This window comes from Filicampus tigris, chromosome 3 (assembly GCF_054856515.1).
Source record: "Filicampus tigris isolate MCC_2025a chromosome 3, RoL_Ftig_1.0, whole genome shotgun sequence".
Taxonomy (NCBI): domain Eukaryota; kingdom Metazoa; phylum Chordata; class Actinopteri; order Syngnathiformes; family Syngnathidae; genus Filicampus; species Filicampus tigris.
The window spans coordinates 8096345-8115857 of record NC_141219.1 but is presented as its reverse complement, the minus strand read 5'-3'; the positions used below and the strand labels follow the sequence as shown (position 1 = coordinate 8115857).

General features: G+C 38.2%; 2 protein-coding genes across 2 annotated transcripts; one reads left to right on the top strand and one right to left on the bottom strand.

Moving 5' to 3' along the window:
- Positions 1 to 4094: 4094 nt before the first annotated feature.
- ca7 (carbonic anhydrase VII) lies at positions 4095 to 11087 on the bottom strand. The gene is made up of 7 exons (XM_086026376.1): positions 10913 to 11087; positions 9877 to 10074; positions 8237 to 8355; positions 7914 to 8009; positions 7205 to 7267; positions 6964 to 7119; positions 4095 to 5153 (listed from the first exon to the last, which is right to left on the bottom strand). Exons 1-7 carry the CDS (start codon positions 10947 to 10949, stop codon positions 5034 to 5036), a joined length of 789 nt encoding a protein of 262 aa, XP_085882502.1. The 5' UTR covers positions 10950 to 11087; the 3' UTR covers positions 4095 to 5033.
- A 300-nt stretch (positions 11088 to 11387) lies between these two features.
- On the top strand, positions 11388 to 18737 carry nae1 (nedd8 activating enzyme E1 subunit 1). Its single transcript, XM_086026813.1, has 20 exons — positions 11388 to 11528; positions 12095 to 12198; positions 12284 to 12344; positions 12429 to 12459; positions 12579 to 12650; positions 12831 to 12910; positions 13173 to 13282; positions 13486 to 13595; positions 13671 to 13733; positions 13810 to 13873; positions 13979 to 14070; positions 14213 to 14272; positions 14367 to 14500; positions 15243 to 15318; positions 16076 to 16115; positions 16455 to 16541; positions 17034 to 17126; positions 17207 to 17321; positions 17409 to 17458; positions 17534 to 18737. Exons 1-20 carry the CDS (start codon positions 11479 to 11481, stop codon positions 17641 to 17643), a joined length of 1602 nt encoding a protein of 533 aa, XP_085882939.1. The 5' UTR covers positions 11388 to 11478; the 3' UTR covers positions 17644 to 18737.
- The last annotated feature ends 776 nt before the right edge of the window (positions 18738 to 19513 follow it).

The following is a 19513-nucleotide window of genomic DNA, read 5'->3' as shown; positions in this document are numbered from 1 at the left end:
ACCATTTTGATTGGTGGCAAATCAAGTCAAGGCTTGGTTTGTTCAATAAATGGAACATTTACTCATGTTTGATACTTAAAAGGGAAGACAACCCAAACATATATATTTTTCAAGAATATGCAGGCCCACTAGATGCCATTTTTAGCCATCTCTGGGGTCGGCCATTTTGGGGTCACTTCTGTCAACTGAAAATGACATCACACACCTTCAGGGCTCAGATAGCGACCAATCATAGCTCAATTTCAGAAAAGAGGTGAGCCGTGATTGGTCTTTATCTGAGCCCTGAGGGTCTGTGATGTCATTTTCAGTTGACAGAAGTGACAAAATGGCCGCCCCCGCAGATGGCTAAAAATGGGTGGATTTTGCTGTTTAACTATCATAATGTCTTGTTTCAACTAGCAGGCCTGCATAGAACATATTCTTGAAAAAATATGTTTGGGCTGACTTCCACTTTAAGCAGTCACTAATAGTTCAGTGGTTCACAGCTGAGTTTCAGCTCAATGTCATATGTAATTAACAGTCAATGTGATACTGTGATTGACTTGTGAGTAGTACAGTGTACATTCAGTCATTTAGTACGGTTAGGCTCCCACCATTGCTATAACCCCGAACAGAGTTATGGATGGATGGATGGATGGATAGACATTCTTTCCTCCTAAAGGTTCTCTGAAGTGCCTGCCCACCCATGAAGTATGAATTTGCACAACAAATTTTTATACCACCTATGTGAGAAAATGTGAATTCATTGGATAACAGCTTTTAGACTGCCTATTGTCATAAAGTGCCCACTGGTGCCAATGACTTTACAGAATCAACCTAGAATGTAAATACATCTGACTGTCAAGTCTCTTAACAGTAGCTTCATGTATGAAAACTGAAAGCCAAATGTCTTTGACAGTGATTTTAAACAGACATGTATGAAATGATGAATATGCCTTGATGCAGTTCTGGGTGCGTTGCTATAGCGACACCCGGAACAAACATCAAAGCTTGGTCTTACTCACCACTCTGGGAGATTTAAGGGTTATTCATTGAAGTAAGTTAAGTTCCCTAAAGACGTACAAGGCCCACTACCAACATCATGTGCTTCAGGTCAGCGTAACCCGACCTGCGTACATTCAAGGACCAGTGCGCAACCGTCATACGTAACTGAGAGCCCATAATGCAATCAACAGCGTCTCATCAACACTTGGAGTGACCATCCAGCAAATAGATAAACTGCAAGGTTAAATTAACTGATAAAAACAATCCATAGATCAAAACATTTATGGGGGGTGAGTCGACAGTCAAGTACAGAATTACAGATCATGACCTTGCCTCCATGACTCTGGCGCTGTTTTCTCTAAACAGACCACCAAGAGATGGATGGGTCAAACTCATCCATGTGACCTCTGTGATTTATTGTATAATACTGAGTGAACCAAGGCCCTTGGCTGTCAACTTTAATGGCATTTTCTGTTTATACACAGCCTGCTGTTAATGTGGCAAGTTGTTATCACTGTACCTTAAACTTGACCCTGAACGTGGCTGAGAACCAAATGTCAGCATCCATGAGCAACAGGGGTTGCACGGAAACCAAAGCCTTGGTTTACTGAACATCGATCCAAACAAAATAGAAACTAAATAAAGGCATCCTAACGAAAACAGAAACACTTGTCACCAGAAGGATTTTAATGGGCTGGATATTTTTATTAGACGGTTTTATTTCCTGACAAGGTGATGCAGATGGATCACGGGGCTCAAAGACAAGTAGGGGAGATATGAGTGGGCCCAGAGTTTGTGCTTTGTTGCTCTGTTGTTTGTATCCATGGCAACTGCACAGTGACTGTTTCTCCTTGCTGCCAGATCGAGTCGCTGTCCTTGCCAATACTGATAACTGTAGGGGATTGAAAGGAATGTTACTTGACTTCCTTTGCTTGTGTTTACAGAAGCTACTCTCATTTATGCGTATATAAACTATAATAATTGTATTACTCTTGAAAAATGTTGTAAAAAAAAAAAAAAGTGAATTACTCAGTATTTTCTGGACAGTATATTTCAGAATTTACAAGCTCTTTGCAATACAACTGAAGCAGTAACTTGCCTTCTTATTGCATTGTTTTGCCCTTTTTTGGAACTCAGAATATCAGGGAGATCAACATACATTATTTAGTGTATACCGTATGAGCTGGCAGGCTCCATTTCTGTTACAATGTCAGGTGAAAATGTCATTTGTCATCAATTTTGGGCACCTGTTGACTTTGTCTTTCAAATTATTACATAGTTCTGACCTCAGCTATTTGGTCAGAGGTTATAGATAAAGACTGTGCTAAATATACACATGACTGCTTCTATTTCTGAGGTCTGACTGTAATATCTTATAACATAGCACATCGATTTGGCTTGGGATGATGTGCTTGGCCGGGCATTCGCAGTCTCAATCATGCTTCCTGGTACTATTTTGGTAGGGTTATTTGAGAATGTGTGTTAAATTTACTTCACGCATGCCCATTCTCATTCCTTATTTATTAGCACGCTAACAGATTTATTTTTATAGCAATAAGCATTTAAATGCTAAGGAAACTGATGCAAACAATAATGGGGATTTATATAAATACACAATAAATGGGAGACAGCCAATGGGCAAGGTCAAATGTTTTTGAAAGTTTGAAAAACTGCTGGTTCCATTTTCTTCTGTTGATGGTTAAAACGGTATACAAATAGCATCAAACACAAGTTTGACGCAAATAATCCCTTTACAAGTACCAATAAAAGTTGATTCCAGTTATTAATCTTTGCCAAAGTAAACTATACTCATTGCTTCCAAACAAAGAGTGAGATGCTGCCATCTAGAGGATGACTCAAGTCCGCAGCAATAAATTCAGTGCTACGGTAGGCTACTGTATAAACATTCACTCATCAATTTTCCGAACTGCTTATCAATGAATGGTAAACGAAATACTGTAATACTTATTTGATCTTGCAGCTAAAATATATAACGGTATAAATGATAGATTTTTGTAGATTGTTATTATTGTGGTTCCTTCTTTTAACCATCCATCCATCCATTATCCATACCGCTTATACTCACAAGCCTATCCCAGCTGTCTTCGGGCAGTAGGCAGGGGACACCCTGAATTGGTTGCCAGCCAATCGCAGGGCACACAGAGACAAACATCCGCACTCACAATCACACCTAGGGGCAATTTAGAGTACCATGCATGTTTTTGGAATGCGGGAGGAAACCGGAGTACCTGGAGAAAACCCACGCAGGCACGGGGAGAACATGCAAACTCCACACAGGGATCGAACCCACGACCTCTGAACTGCGAAGCGGACATACTAACCAGTCGGCCACCCATATTTGAGATAACATTTAATGTTCAAATCTGATCAACTTTATTCATTTATTTTCATATAATCATTTTTTAATTTCATCTCATTTGGATTGGGGTTTGTAATAATAACACCAAATCAAGGGGTTATATTGGTATATGCATAAGCACATAAAAAAGGCCTCCCTCATCAAGAGGTATTGCACACACATCCATGTCATGTCATCTTCCAAACCGCTTATCCTATATAGGGTCGCGGGGAGTTGCTGGAGCCTATCCCAGCCGTCAATGGGCGAAGGCAGACTACACCCCGAACTGGTCGCCAGCCAGTCGCGGGGCACACATAGACACTGTCACTGAGCGGGAATCGATTCCCACGCTGCCCGCACACAACTCAGGCATGTGTACCACTACACTATCAGCGGACTCACACACATCCACTTTTTTTTTCAAACAATGGCTCATGAGTTTTCCCAATGAAAACATTTAGTTAATAATTGACTGTGATTGTTCTCTATATGCCCTTGCCACAACCTGGCTACTAATTACCTTCAATGTTACCTTGGGGGCTTTCTCTGATCTACAACGTGGAGTTTAAACATTTGCTTAAATGTTGTCATCCAAAAAAGAACAGAATGTAGATACTAGGTACAAGGTGCATGCATGTGTTGTAATCTCTTAATAACAGATTTTGACACTCACTTTCACTCAGTTCTCAGTGTTTATGATGAGAAATTAGTACTGAGTAAAAAAAAAAAAAAAAAAAAAAGCTAGTAATGGAACCGTTTTTGTAACATTTTATTTCAATCAGCAAACATATACATATATTCCAAAATATTTCAAACCGCTCATAACATAAATGGTGAGGTCCATATTGTTGTCATGTACATGTATACATTACAATATGTAACTATACTATTACAGAATTTGTCCATTTACGTGAAGACTGTATTCCATAAAATTGCCACTGCTCAACATGTGTTAGAAGTCAGGACCACTGCAGAGCATTACATACACAACATGCTTTGAATATGCAGATTAATACCCATGTGAATTCAACAAACAAAACCATTCCTGCAAGGAAAAATAAAAATTCTGGAGTGGTAAGGAACGGAAATTATTCTAAACAATGGTTTCAATCAAGAATAGATGTAAAAAATGTTAAAAATAAAACCAAAACACTCTGGTGAACGGTAGTAGGCCCTGAGACTTGTCTGTCATAGCCAAACAGAGCATTTAAGATGAACACAGTTCCAGCTACAGTTGGGACTGATACAATGGAAATGATCTATGGCCACGGGGACTGGATATCCATCAGCAATAGGCTGGATCGGCAAAGCAGAAAGAAATGACACTTAAATGAAACCATGATAACAAATATATACTGTATACTGTACCACCTAACAATAATTGGCAGCTTTCTGGGGCTCCCTTTTGTTCTAACAATTGCAACATCAAAGAAGTCTCAATCCAACCTTTTAATTCTTCATCAAGTCTAGTAATTCAAGTAATTCTATTGTGCAATAAGTTCCTAAAAATCACAAAAGCACTTTCATTTGGCATTAAAGCTGACCAGCAGAACAAGTAATGCATGTTTCAATTACTATAATAACTTGCCCTGAGTTAAAGTAAAAATATATATTTTTAAATATGCTGGTGTTGTTGCATTCACTCTGTCATCACCAAGGGTTTGCTACATCACAAGGTTTTGAGGTTCTATCAATTGGACGAACGCACTTCCCTGTCTTTCAAGGGTTGAGGAGTCCTGTAGTTGTTTTCCATGTGTATCCTCTGGTCCTCCTCCTCTCCAGTGAACAGAAGCATTCGGAATTTTCCCATCTGGAATACAGTTGAAATGGTTTGTGAGGCATCTTTTCCAATAAATGTTACAGCATCATTTCCCTCACAGGGTGAATAAAGAATCTCTCTATCTTGCGAATGAAAATAAAACGTTCATTAAATTCTCTGCACTCTTTGTTTACCGTAATTTAACAACTCCACCGAAAAAAACGACAATGAGTCATCTCAATCCTTGCGATACCTGTTTTTGCCTCTCGGCCCGAGTCAAATTTATTCTCATTGTGAAATTAACATTTTCTTAAATGCTCTAGTGCAAGGCAGCCGCTTTTAGGAGAGGGCAAACAGTACTGTTTAGCTGCAGCTGTAGTTCACTACAGTGATACTTGGGAAAGCTGCACAATTTGGCCGGGTGCAACTCTCAGACGTTATAACACCCTGAATCCAATATATCTAGCCATATATAATATTCCTTTATTGTTTTGTGTTGTATAATACACACAAATAATAGCAGAGGCCTTGTGACATACGAATGTGCCTCTGGTGCAGTGAAGTCATGAAAGAATGCTTGCATACCTGATCCCCCTTAGTCAAAACCCTGTCACCAAGCAGTTGTACATTCATCAATATAGTTGCCTGGATAGGATCAATGGACTGAGACCTGGAATTATAAATTGTGGGTCTCTGAGCTTACATCCTACCTTGCGCCATACTGTACACATTTACATAAACCATCTTTATCCCACTCGCCTCCTCCCACAGGAATGGAATGAGTAGAGATCAACAAAGAGGATGGTAGTCTTTACAGGGACAGCTCATAAGGTTAGTCACATATAGTCAGCTTAAGGTATCAACAGCTTGGGTTTACCACACCTAAACCTTGTGAATATTTTCAGTGCTAAAGGGGCCCAATGTTAACCCTATGACATAGCAACACAACAAAGTATGTTTCCCTATTTAAATATAGCGCCACAGCAAACTGTAAAATTCGAGATTAGACCTGCAGGGAAAAGCCCTCGTAAATTCTCAAATCTTAGCAGACAGATTCAGTGATAGTGAATTGTCGTCTGTGTTGGAACCACCTTGGGGCAAAGAAATATTCACAACTGGATGGTGAACTGTGGCATCCATCTGACTGTTCAATTCTTTGATGACTACCCAGGTGGGTAGTTGTGATGTCGTTTTCAGTCGAATGAAGTGACAAAATGGCCGCGCCCAGAGATAGCTAAAAACGAGTGGATTAACTCTTATTCCACAAACGCAATATTTATCAGAATGCCTTGTTTCAACTAGTGGGCTTGCATAGAACATTCTTGAAAAAAATATGTTTGGGTTGATTTTCACTTTAAGCAGTAAAATCCACCCCTTTTTGTTTTGTTTCATTGGGCGGCCATTTTGCCACTTGCTGTCAACTGAAAATGACATCACAGTTGCTCAGGGCTCGGCTAACGACCAATTACGGTTCGGCTTCAGAAAACAGGAAAGCCGTGATTGGTTACCTGAGCCCTCAGCAACTGTGATGTCATGTTCAGTCGACAGAAGTGTCAAAATGGCCGCCCCATTAGATGGCCAAAAACGGGTGGATTTTGCTACTTAACTCTTATTCCACAAACGCAATTTTAATCAGAATTCCATGTTTAGACAAGTTAAGGCACTGAGAACATATTACAAAGAATTTTTTGGGAGTTGACTTTCCATTAAAAAGCAATTCTTTGTCTCGCAGTGACTGCTTTATCTACATAATTATGTAATATGAAAAGTAGTATAGTTGCCATAGAATAAGAGGCTGACAGAGCATCTGTCACAAGGTGCTGTCAATATAAATCAATAGTGTGGTCGAAGGGTCACAGACCTGCTTTTCTGATACAGTGATTGGCTCCTTCAGGACGATCCAGATGACACTTTCGTGTAATGGGGGTGTGGTCAGTGATCCGAGGTAGGTCCAGTAGTGCAGGCTGCTCGGTAGGAGGCACTTGGGGTTGAAACCTTTGAAATTTGTGACACTACCCTATGGCCAATACAAAAAAACAAGCAATGAATTTGCAATGTTTGACAATTTTGAATCATAATGAGCCAGACATAAGCAAACTCACCTTAAACTTTACCGTGTACAGGGAGTCTGTTATCATGTGGAGCCATCTATGTTCATCACCAGTCTTGCAACACAGGAACACACACAAAAAAGATGATCAAAGTATTGCTAAATATTATTTACAATTGTTCCCCGGGAAATGGAGGTAGTAAAATGACTCTAATTTGTAAAAGGGCATATGATTGTGAAACCGTTTGAATTAAAGCTAAAAATCTACACTTCAGTTGCATCTTGAATTGTTGTTGTTTTTTTCAAACGCACTGTGGTGGTTTAAGAGGCTAAAAATCCCCCAAATTGTTTGCCATTGTACAAACGCCCAATTTCAATGAAGTCGGGGCATTGTGTAAAACATGAATAAAAACAGAATATAATGATTTGCAGATCCTTTTCTACCTATATTGAGTTGAATAAAGACAAGATATTTAATGTTCAAACTGATGAACGTTGATGTATTTTCATAAATACTCTCTTATTTTGAATTTGATGCCGGCAACATGTTCCAAAAAAGCCGGGCAATTGACAACAAACAACTGGGAAAGTTGAGAAGTGCTCAAACACGCACATACACACACCTGTTTGGAACATTCCACAGGTGAACCAGTTAACAGGTGAGTGTCTTGATTGGAATACGTTCAATTACAGCATTTTTTTAATGTGAATCTTACTTCACTAAAAATGTTTGTCTTAATAAGTAAAAATGAGTGTCTTACTTCTAAAAAGATACCAAGGACAGTAAGTCCATCAGGGGCTGCTGCTGCCTCCCCAAATGTCTTGTATTTGACTGCATTCCAGTGAACCAAATGAAGCTGGAAGAATGGAAAGTGATTAAGACTGTACATTTCCACAATCTTGAGAAATGCAAATCAAAGTAAAGAAGACAGTTATTCAGTCAGATTATAATATACATTAAAGGATTGGTTTGTCATTCCTGTGATGCCAATTGTACATTGTTAGCGAATTATGCAGGATCCTCTCATCCCTACCTGACAGCATTGCGTCATGTAAGACTAACATTCAGTTCTCAAAAACTGACCTCTGAAGCGTAGCTGTGGCCTGCAACAGTGTGCTCGGAGCCATGGCAGCCCTTTCCGCCCCAGTGGAAGTGAAATTGTTTCAGTCTGTATGGGTTGTCTAGAGGCCCCCCCTGGATCACTGTGGAAGCACAAGAGTCAACACTATGCCAACTTATCACATACCCAATCTTTGTTAAGACTAAGAGTATTGACAGCCAGCTTGCTTTTTATTATTACTCCTCTGCACCATAAGATTTAGGTACAAAAAAAACAAAATGCACATGTAAGGTCAAATATTTGCTGCGCTGGTTTACACGTTCTATTCCAGTCGACTGGCCAGAATGGCTAATAATAAATGGAGCGTTCCTGTGGCTGAACATTGAATTTCAGAGAGAAAGTGCACATTTTATGCATGCCTGTATCCTGGACTGTTGGGCAAGGACTTCCACACCATTCTAATCTGATTGTTATTCATCGTGATGTTTCTGACATCCTTTTGACAAACAAAGTGCACCAACCACAGTCAAGTTAGCTTGGCAGAAATGACACAAGAGACAAGTTCAGCTAACAATGTAGAGGTAGGTTAGAACCATTGTATTAAAATTAAATACACATAGATAGGAGCAAAATAATATTAATTATTGTTTAAGAAGTTCTTGACTGCATGTACATCTGAAATGGTCACGAAGATATTCAGTAACCCCTCCTCCATTGCAGGAGTACGTTCCAGACCTTCCCTTCAATCAGTGAAATCTGGGATATTGTTGTTGTATGTAAAGTGCTTTGTTACAGCTGTAGCTGTTGTGAAACGTGCTATATAAATAAAATTGTATTGTATTGTATATAGGAATAAACTTTTATTGAATGATTGACGTACATTCAAAGCCCTTTAGAAATGTTTGCATATCATCGCTGTCCTGTGAAAAAACGCGGAAACAACACTCATGTAAAAATAAGAAAAAAAGGAAATAATGGAGATATGTGTTTTTCACAGGACAGTGATGATATGAAGAATAATTTTAACAACAATACTGTATACAACATGTTGAAGTAGCATGTTAACAACAAATTCAGCCACACCTGACAAACAAAGCCACCCGGTTTAAGGGATTTGTGTCACTTATTCATATTGCTGCTGAAAAAAGAAGTTGTTGTTTTCACTGTGGAAAGTGGAAACCAACCATGAGATACAGCTCCATATTTCTGCAGTTATTGATGGTAATGATGGGGTGGTGTATTGTGCATGGTCCCACCCACTAACAGCTATGTAATAACCACTGAAATCAGCTCAGTTTATTATACCTCTTTTCCACGAAACAGATACTGCACACTTACTGTAATCACTGATTGTACTTCAACTGCAAACTGTACACACATGCAATTGCAATTTATGATCAGTTGCAATATATTTTTTTTTAATTCTGACACCGATGTGCTAACCCTGACCCGGCAAAATAACTAGATTCCATAGATTTATTTCATATGTCTGTCAAGATTAGATGAGGATGAATGAACATCTCTAATAACTTCGGCACTGTAAAAGCATGGATTGGAAATTTGTATAAAGAAGTCTGTTAAGAAATCAAAACAATACAAGACTGTACTGTTTGAACATATAAAAATGAGCCAAGAAAGTAAATCAGCATGTCTTTTTTCTTACCTGAACGGTCATCTGAGTCATCAAAGTCGACCACAACAGAATGCCCATTGTTGGAGATGTTAATGGAGGAGCAGTGATCATAGTTGAGGAGAACGGGTGGCAGGCTGGGGTCATATGACGCCTGATAAGGCAGGATATCAATGGGAGACTGCCTGTTTCCCTGGGCAACGGGGAAATTTTTGTGCCATATTGATGGACCTATTCCGAAACAAAGCAAATAAAGCAATATAGTTTAGATATTCTACAGCACAACGTAGGTAGACCCGCTAATACATAATATGGGCAAAGTATTTCCCAAGTCTCCCACATATGGCCTCATATATATATATATATATATATATATATATATATATATATATATATATATATATATATATATATATATATAGAGAGAGAGAGAGAGAGAGAGAGAGAGAGAGAGAGAGAGAGAGAGAGAGAGAGAGAGAGAGAGAGAGAGAGAGAGAGAGAGAGAGAGAGAGAGAGATTGGTTTAATTAGATAATGGCTAATTAATCATACTTTAACACAAATAATACCATTTAAAAATAAGAATTAATACGTCTTATATTAACAAATTATTGGACATATCTTTACACTATTTTACAAATTTTACACACACATTTTAATTTCTATTTTATCTACAAATTATCTGTCTAACATATCCGTTTTAAAAATCAAATGCGGTCCCAAGCACAAAAAACACACCCCTGCGCTATCATGAAATTATACATTTACTAAAGTAAATAATACACATTTTTAGTTCACTTAAAAACACAAAGACTTGTTTCACTACGAGAATATCATCACCATCAGGATAAGCAAAATAAGAAGAGTACACACCCCAAAAATAAAATTTAAAAAAACTATTCGTGCAAGAGCGATTCAGTGTAAATAGGACACAGTTCATCCCTTGGAGAAAGGCTAATCTCGCATTGAACCTGATCTGAACCGATCAGCCTCAGCAGCATAATGTGCCCCTGTCAAATTCCATCACATTGTAATCAATGAACTGAATGAGAGCAGAGAAGACGTCTTACCGTTTTCTTTACCGTATCCCCAGCTATTGATCGGCATCTTGTGCTTTCAGGACGTAAGGTTAAAACGTTGGGATTCACGTTGGGGTCCACGCGTGCTGCAGTAGGATGAGTCGCTGTAGCTAATGATGAAGGCGACTTTGTAACAGGCAGGAGGAGGGAGCCTTTTTCTGCTGAAGACGCCAACCGCACGCCCCTTAATAGACACGTCCCCACGCGTGCGCACATCCATGCTCCTAATCTACAACCACCGACTATGAAACCCAAACCTTATTCATACAAATGATATTATAATAAATGTATATTACTGTTATTGATATTATTATTATTATTATTATTATTATTATTATTGTTGTTGTTGTTGTTTTGTTGTTGTTGTTGTTATTATTATTATTATTAATATTATTATTATTATTATTATTATTATTATTATTATTATTATTATTATTATTATAAACGTTTCGGTTTGATGTGCTGAAAATGCGAATGCGAATCGCATTGCGTGGAAGTATGTGTCGAATCTGACGTTGTGACACCAGATTTGCGTTTACCTTCCATTGACAGATGCCATGGCAGCTACTAAAGCGGCCAAAGAACAGAAATACGACAGGCAGCTCAGGTAATTCATCTTTGAATTGGGTTCTATGTGCCGTACGTTTATTTTGCCGTTTTCTCAATTTGAAAAGAAAGAAGACACAGAAGCCGAGACAGTAAACAGCGCGGAAATGAGGACGCTCCGCGCTAGCATTAGCAGCTTTGCTACATGCAACCTCGGCTAAGAAAACAGTTGATTGATTGAGTTTAAAGTGTCTTGTGTTTGTGTTGGCTTCCCCACTGTTTCGTAAGGTTGTTGTTTCTTTTTAGCATGGTACATTTATGCACATTTAATGTGTGTTTAGTACAACCACAACTGTAGCAACAAAAGAAGTATTGACAAAACATACGTTTGGATATATACACAAATGTAGTACATTAAGCAGTATATAAAGCAGTCGTTTTCAAATTGGGGTCCACAAGCTGTTTTTGTTTTGTTCTGGCAGTGTGCAAAGTCTTCAAGAGTGGGTAGGGCGGTACTATGATGATCCTTTCGGCAGTCCAAACTGTTCGTTGCTTTTTAATTGTGTCTTTCTTTGTAGCAGCACCAAGCCACATTGTGATAAATGAACACATGCTGTGTGTTTACAGATTGTGGGGAGACCATGGTCAAGAAGCTCTCGAGAATGCTCATGTTTGCCTAATCAATGCTACAGCAACTGGGACCGAGATACTGAAAAATCTTGTGCTTCCTGGTAAAATGTTTCTCTATTAAAGATTCAGTCCAGTAGAATGTATTCATGTTTTGAATGAATAGTGTAACCCGCATGTCTTTATCAGGTATTGGAGCGTTTACTATAGTTGATGGTCACACAGTTTCTGGGGAAGACGTAGGAAACAAGTAAGACTCATTTTAGTTTTTTGCTCTTATAATTTTATAGCTTTTGTTTTTGTCTGTTCATCACTATTTTATCTTACTTTGCAGCTTTTTTCTCAGTCACAAAAACATTGGAAAGGTACATTCATATGTGTCTAATAAGTGTATACACAAATTCTTCCATGTTGTTTTATTGTACTTTTTTTTATGCTTACAATATGTCAGTGGTTCCTCCTGACCTGAGTGTTTTTGTTGCAGAACAGAGCACAAGCTGCCACAGAGCTGCTCCAAGAACTGAACTCTGATGTATCGGGCAATTTTGTTGAGGAGGTTAGAGTCGTTTGTCATTGTTAGTTTCCAGTGTGATTCGCGTGCACAGTAATAGGTGAAAATTAGAGGAATGTTAACAATTAAAAAAAAATAAAATAAAAGAAAGCTAATTATTAGGTTGTTGTTTTTGAGATCCAATAACGGTTGTGCTTTCTCTCTTGGGTTATCCTTCTTTTTCAGAGTCCCGACATGCTCTTGGACAACAATCCGGAGTTTTTCCATAGATTTACCATTGTTGTTGGTGTACAGTTACCTGAAAGGTATGACATATATATAATAACGACTTACCATCACTCTCACAACTACTGCTCTTAAAGCTAATTAAAAACTGTACAACATAATATTCGTTGTTGTTGTTTTAATGAATGGTATTCTTTAAAAGATGTTGCAGGCCACTGAAGTGCTGAAAAAAAATTCATCATTGCATTGATTTATTTATTTTTTGGGGGAAACTACGGTCGTAATATACTTTTTTGACAAAATAAACTAATTTTCCTTTTTCCCTCTCCTGAAATTGAATAGCACGAGTCTGAGGCTAGGCTCAGTTCTGTGGAGTGCTTCAGTACCATTCCTGCTTTGTAAAACGTACGGCCTCATTGGCTACATGAGGCTTGTTGTGCAAGAGCACACAGGTTAGTAGCATTTGAGTTACATGCATGAAAACATGGACCTTTCACCTTTCAACACAAGTGTGATATTGCAGTTCAGAGACATGAATTGTGTACATAATGACATAAGATGAGTGACATCTTGCACTGTAAGCATAGTTCTTCATGACCCCTTTGCGGCCTATGCTTTAGATTTTGTCCTGTTTACATTTGACTTATCTCCACAGTGATTGAGTCACACCCCGACAATGCTTTGGAGGACCTGAGGTTAGACCAGCCCTTTGCTGAATTCAAGAAGCACATTCATTCCTATGACCTTGAAAGCATGGACAAAAAAGTGCGTATTGTGTACGGTGGTGCACTTTATTGCTGCTTCGCTCAACTAATCGTATTGTTTATATTTGCTCTGTAGGATCACAGTCACACACCTTGGCTTGTCATCGTTGCTAAATGTCTTGAGAAATGGCTCAGCGAGGTACAGTACAGTTCTTGAACAACACGGGTGTTTGTATTTGCAATGATGTGCAATTTCATGCCATTGTACTTTTTAGCAAGACTCCCAGCTTCCCAGAAATTACAAGGAGAAAGAAGCCTTCAGACAGATTATTCGGGAAGGTATTTGTGTGGAGTCTTTGACTTACAGTAGTTGAGTCCCCCAGCTGTGGATCCCTTACGCATGTTCATAACTTTCCTTTGTTGTCATTCTGCGTTTTACCTCAGGGATCCTGAAGAATGAAAATGGTGTCCTCGAGGATGAAGAAAACTTTGAGGAAGCAATTAAGAATGTCAATACTGCTTTGAATCCAACCAAGGTGTCGGTTCAGATCACATACTATAACAAATCGTACTTTTTAAAGTGGTTGATTATCCTCATTAAATAATCACCAGGGCAGTTTTCTGTAGGAAAATATAAAACTAAACTATACAGCCGCCACTTGTTTTTTTTTTTTTCAGATCCCAAGTGTTATTAAAGACCTTTTCAATGATGATGAATGCAACAACATAACATCACAGGTTTTGGATTTTACTCTTGCTTCTCATTAAATTATCCAAATACTCATGTGTAAAAATTTAATTTGGAACTCAACCTAATGGTATTTGTTGACAGACTTCGTCCTTTTGGGTGATGCTGCGAGCCGTAAAGGAGTTTGTACACAACGAAGGCTGTGGCAGCCTACCTCTGCGGGGGACCATCCCAGATATGATCGCCGACTCTCAGAAGTTTAACAACCTTCAGAATGTGTAAGAAAATGTTAGAAAAAGAAAATTGTCGCGACGGTAAAGACATGCAATAGTTCTAACACCTTCACAAATTCATACACATGTTGGAAATAACACCATGTATTTTGCTGTCTGCCGTTGTGTGAATGCAAAATGGCTGCCTCATCCTGGCACATTAGCTCTCAGATCCCTCTGGTGTGTTGCAACATTATAATGCGGCTTTCTCCGGTGGCATTAACGGTAAACAGAGCTTGAGTGGCAAAAACAGACGATTTGTAATATAACCCAAAAAGGAACTCTCGAGATATCAAGATAAGATTTGTAATTCTTTTTTTCATGGAAAAGCATATTAAACAATAGGAGAAAAATTCTTCATCTCCAAAGATTGGAATTAGCATCTTCAGAAAAACCTGTTGCAAATTATGAAACTTCACATAACAGTAACGACACATAATGGTAAAAAGATTTTGGCATTACCAGAACATTTTTTTCTTAGAAGCAGCTATTACCGTTGGAATGATAATGCTCATATCGATTAAATTAAGTGATTAAAAAAAAAAAAAATTTGAACGCATTACAAAATTCCCTATGCCTTGGAATGGAACCTTCTTATGGCCACTGATCCTAAAATCATAGCATTAAATATAATTGACAACACTAAGTCGCGAAAACCCAATTTGTCAATGACTATGACCCAACAATTCATGGGTTGTATTTTTATATTTGTGTATGTACTCCAGTTGAAGTTAATGTTTCCTCACAGTTACAGGGAAAAGGCCCTGGAGGATGCAGCGTCTGTTGGCCGATACGTTGAAAGTCTGGTACAGTCTGTCGGAAAGGTATGCTATCACCAAAACACCACAACAGTTGCAAATAATAATAAGCGCTTTCTCAGGAAATCATCAAAACTGTAAGGAAAAAGTAACATTGCTGGGATACCATTCACTTTCATCTCAGTGCTGTTAGCAATGGAGTAGCATTGCCCTCCTGAAACAGCCGTGTTATAAATACGCAGTAATATGAATTTATTTTTACTTTTGCCTCTATCTTTCCATCCATTTTCAATATGTCCAATATACGGTACATAAATATCAACTCCAGAAAGCTGTGTTCCAGAATATGTGTCATATGCTGTCTTTATTCATTATCCTAAATGATCAATGCAATTTAAAGTAAATATATATATCAACAGTTATATTATCTTGTATAATAATCTGTAAACTTTTTTGGTGTGTAAAATGACCAGCCAATCCTGATCCTGAAAAAAAAAAAGAGCGCTTCTGCTACATGCACAATTATACAGTAATTATCCCTGAATGCAGCAAGTAATACTTTCCGTTCTCTGCTTCTGTTGACAGCCATTTACAACACACAATACATTATATATTTATGATTGAATGGATTTGGGCAGCACAGTGGCTAATTGGTTGTAAATGCTATGCTTGATTCTCTTGGTACGCCGGCTTCCTCCCACAGAAACGAGATAAGCAGTAAAAAAAAAAAAAAAAAAAGAAGAATGACTTGGATGTGAAGTGCTGATAATGCATTTGATTGGAACTTCGTCATGATGCCTTGTATTATTTTTTTCCCCGACAGGCGCCTGAAAGTATCTCTGAAAAGGACATCAGACTCTTCTGTAAGTAGCACTCACATTTTGAGACGTTGTGTAAAGCATTAATTAGAAACAGAATACAGTAATTTGCAAATCCTTTCCCTCTCCAAAGACAAAATATTCCATGTTCAAAGTGATCAACTTAATTTATTTATTCTGCAATTATTCATTCTATTTTGAATTGGATGCCTGCAACACATTCCAAAAAAGATGGGACAGGCTCATGTTTTCCTCTGCGTTACATCACTCAATAGTTTGGGAACTGAATAGGGGCGGGCGATCTGGCAAAAATATCATATCACGATTTTTTACAAATAAAATCACGATCACAATTTTATCATGATTCTTTTTTTTGTTGTTTAGGCAAGAATGCATCCTTCCTCCGGGTGGTGCGATGCCGATCTCTAGCAGCAGAGTACAACGTGGATTCAGTCAACAGAGATGAAATTAGTAAGTAGGAGACACACTTCCCAAATAGCGGTGATTCCCAATCTGCGACATGCCGCGAGAGATCACCAATTGTGCCGTGGGAAATTATCCAATTTCACTCAATTGGTCTGAGAATATTTTTTTTTAGGATAAGCGAATTGGATAATGGATGGGTAGATGTTTGAAATAATGTATCTTTGTTCATCCATATATACCTTTGACACATTGTGACAGACAGAACAATTCAATGCTCTTCCACTAGATGGCAGAAGGTACAATTAACTTTTGTATTTGCCTGCAGCTTTGTGTATGACTACAGGCCCAGATTTCACACTCAATCGATTTGTTAGTAAATTGAGACGAGATTATTTTCTTTTGTATGCCTATATCTTCTGGCACTTTTTTTTTTTGTAGTGTGTCGTGACAAATTTTATAATGTATTTTAAGTAACAGTAGTCCGTTGTTAATCAGCATCATGCATGATCACATATCAACTATTAGACTTCTCCGCAGCCTCATGCATGGACAATCCCGATAGCGAGATGGTTTTCTACCTCATGCTTCGAGCCGTCGACCGCTTCCACCAGCAGCACTCGCGCTACCCTGGTAATGTGCTGGGGGGGGGGGGAATTCCAAGTTTGAAATGATTACTATTGGTGGCAACTTTTAAATGTTGTGCTTTTCAGGCGTGTATAACTATCAAGTAGAAGAGGACATCAGCAAGCTGAAGCTGTGTGTCACCAGCCTGCTGCAGGAGTACAACCTCAACGTCAACATAAAGGATGATTACGTGCACGAGTTGTAAGTCCTTGTTACTTGTTTTTTATTCTGTATTGGGTGAGTGGCATTAATCGTCATGATTTTAAAATCTTTTTTTTTTATTTGTAGCTGTCGATATGGTGCAGCAGAGCCCCATACAGTTTCTGCATTTATGGGAGGTAATATTTAAATCTGGCTTTGAGTGCAATGTACCCCACTATCATTTGTTTTTCATGAACGTTGCGTGTGTTCAGGTTCAGCTGCGCAAGAAGCTATAAAGATCATCAGCCATCAGTTTGTGCCATTCAACAACACCTTCATCTACAATGCAATGTCACAGACCTCTGCCACTTTACAGCTGTGAGACAGGTACTCATTTTGAACTCATTCACAAAAACAAAGATGGACATCCGTGGATTTTGTTTTTGTTGCTGCTCTTCAGAATGCTTTTCCTTTTCAAATATGTGCACTTGAACGTCAATTTGGCCAAACAAGTATTTGAAGTTCTTAAAAGTGGGGGGGGGGGAATACATATTATTAAATATTATACTAGTGTCACATTAGTGTCTACATACATCATAACTGTTTCTGTCTCTGCTGGCTGATAAAGGAGGACTTTTTTCTAAAAAGAATTTATAGCTGTCAAGCTGTCCTTGCTTAGCCTAATATGGATACTAATTGTGTAAACTATTGCTTCATAGTATGCTCAGTTATTATGTGCTACTGTGCAATTAAAGCAACATGAGTAGTGTGCTGCGTCAAAGCATTTAGGAGTTCATCCTGATTTTCAACAGTAGATGGCACATTTCCATTCACCGGTTAGCGTTCTGTTCAAACTCAATGGCCACTTTATTAGGAACACTTCCTCAACTACCCCAAACGTGATCCTAACAGCATCGCCATAGAAGTAGAAGATGTTTTGCTTTTCTCTTACACGGGTCATTGAGAAGTCACTATTGTTTGGCCAGACTTTTGCAGAAAAGAGTCCAATAGTTATTAGTTTAACACTCCATCCATTTCTTTAGTCATTGAGACATAACTGAAATCATGTTTTAGAAATGGATACATATTTGCTGTCATGTTCAGTTATGGGTGTTGTATTGTAAGATATCTGTGCCTGTAATCTAAAAAAAAAAAAAAAAAAATGGAAGCGGTTACTGTGCTGTGTCAAGCTTCTTTAAAAAGAATGTGTCAAATGTCATCATCATGCTCCAGTAACTGCAACAAAAGAACTGGTTAATATTAGCTACCAAACAAACAATCTGCATCACTTGTGTAGGATAACAATAAAAAAAAATCCATGTGTAACTATATGGCCTCTAGGGTATAACATCATTTTGCCAAACAGAAGATGGAAGATAATTCTTTGCAAGAGGAAGGCTTGGATGTTTTGATCTTACTGTGTTTGTTCTGCTTCTACGCAACACGTGACACAAATAAAGTTGACTTTTTGCTCTATTTGCAACATTTAGATTTGTGATTCTTTTTATATTTATTTTTTTATTCAAATAAACACTGAGGTAATGTTATGGGGAATTTCCTCAGAATAAATGGAAGGATGAGGGTCATCTTTTTGCACAAAATTTAGCATTCAGTAAATGCACGTTTTATTGCAGGGATTTAAACCAAACGATGACGTTTTGGAAGGGAGGTTAGACAATGTCGACGCTGAATCTGCTTGTAGTGTTATATTAATTGTTAAACATACAATTAATAGTGTTTTGTCTTTAAAAGTCTGCAAATTGTGTATTATAAGATCATTGTTAAAACTTCCCCTCTGAATACGGCTTCATAATTATAGACATACTGGCATTTCATTTGTAGCATTGAAGGTTATTGTTTTAAGTTAAAATAAAAGTAAAGGAATAACTTCCAACTTTGACATTAATATAGATAAATACAAGACTATAAGGTAGTCAATTGTTATTGTATCTTTAATGTTTGGACCCAAACGGCTGTTGCTTTTCGGTTATTTTTGTGAGCACAGCCTCCCTTCTTGCATTCGTGTATTATCCAAATTTGAGTGCTTAGGCTGAACTTGTAGAGAAGCCAGTGGATCCCTGTTTGTGCTTGGGGGAGGGGCCTTTAATGCTAAAATCCATCTAAATCGGCGGTACCGCCTGCAAAAGAGCAACATTGCCAGCTATGACTCTCTCCCTGGAAGCTCCAAGCAATAAAAAGAGAGGAAACGTGGGCGGGAACAAGATGAGTCTGCTGCAAACATGCAGTAAAGG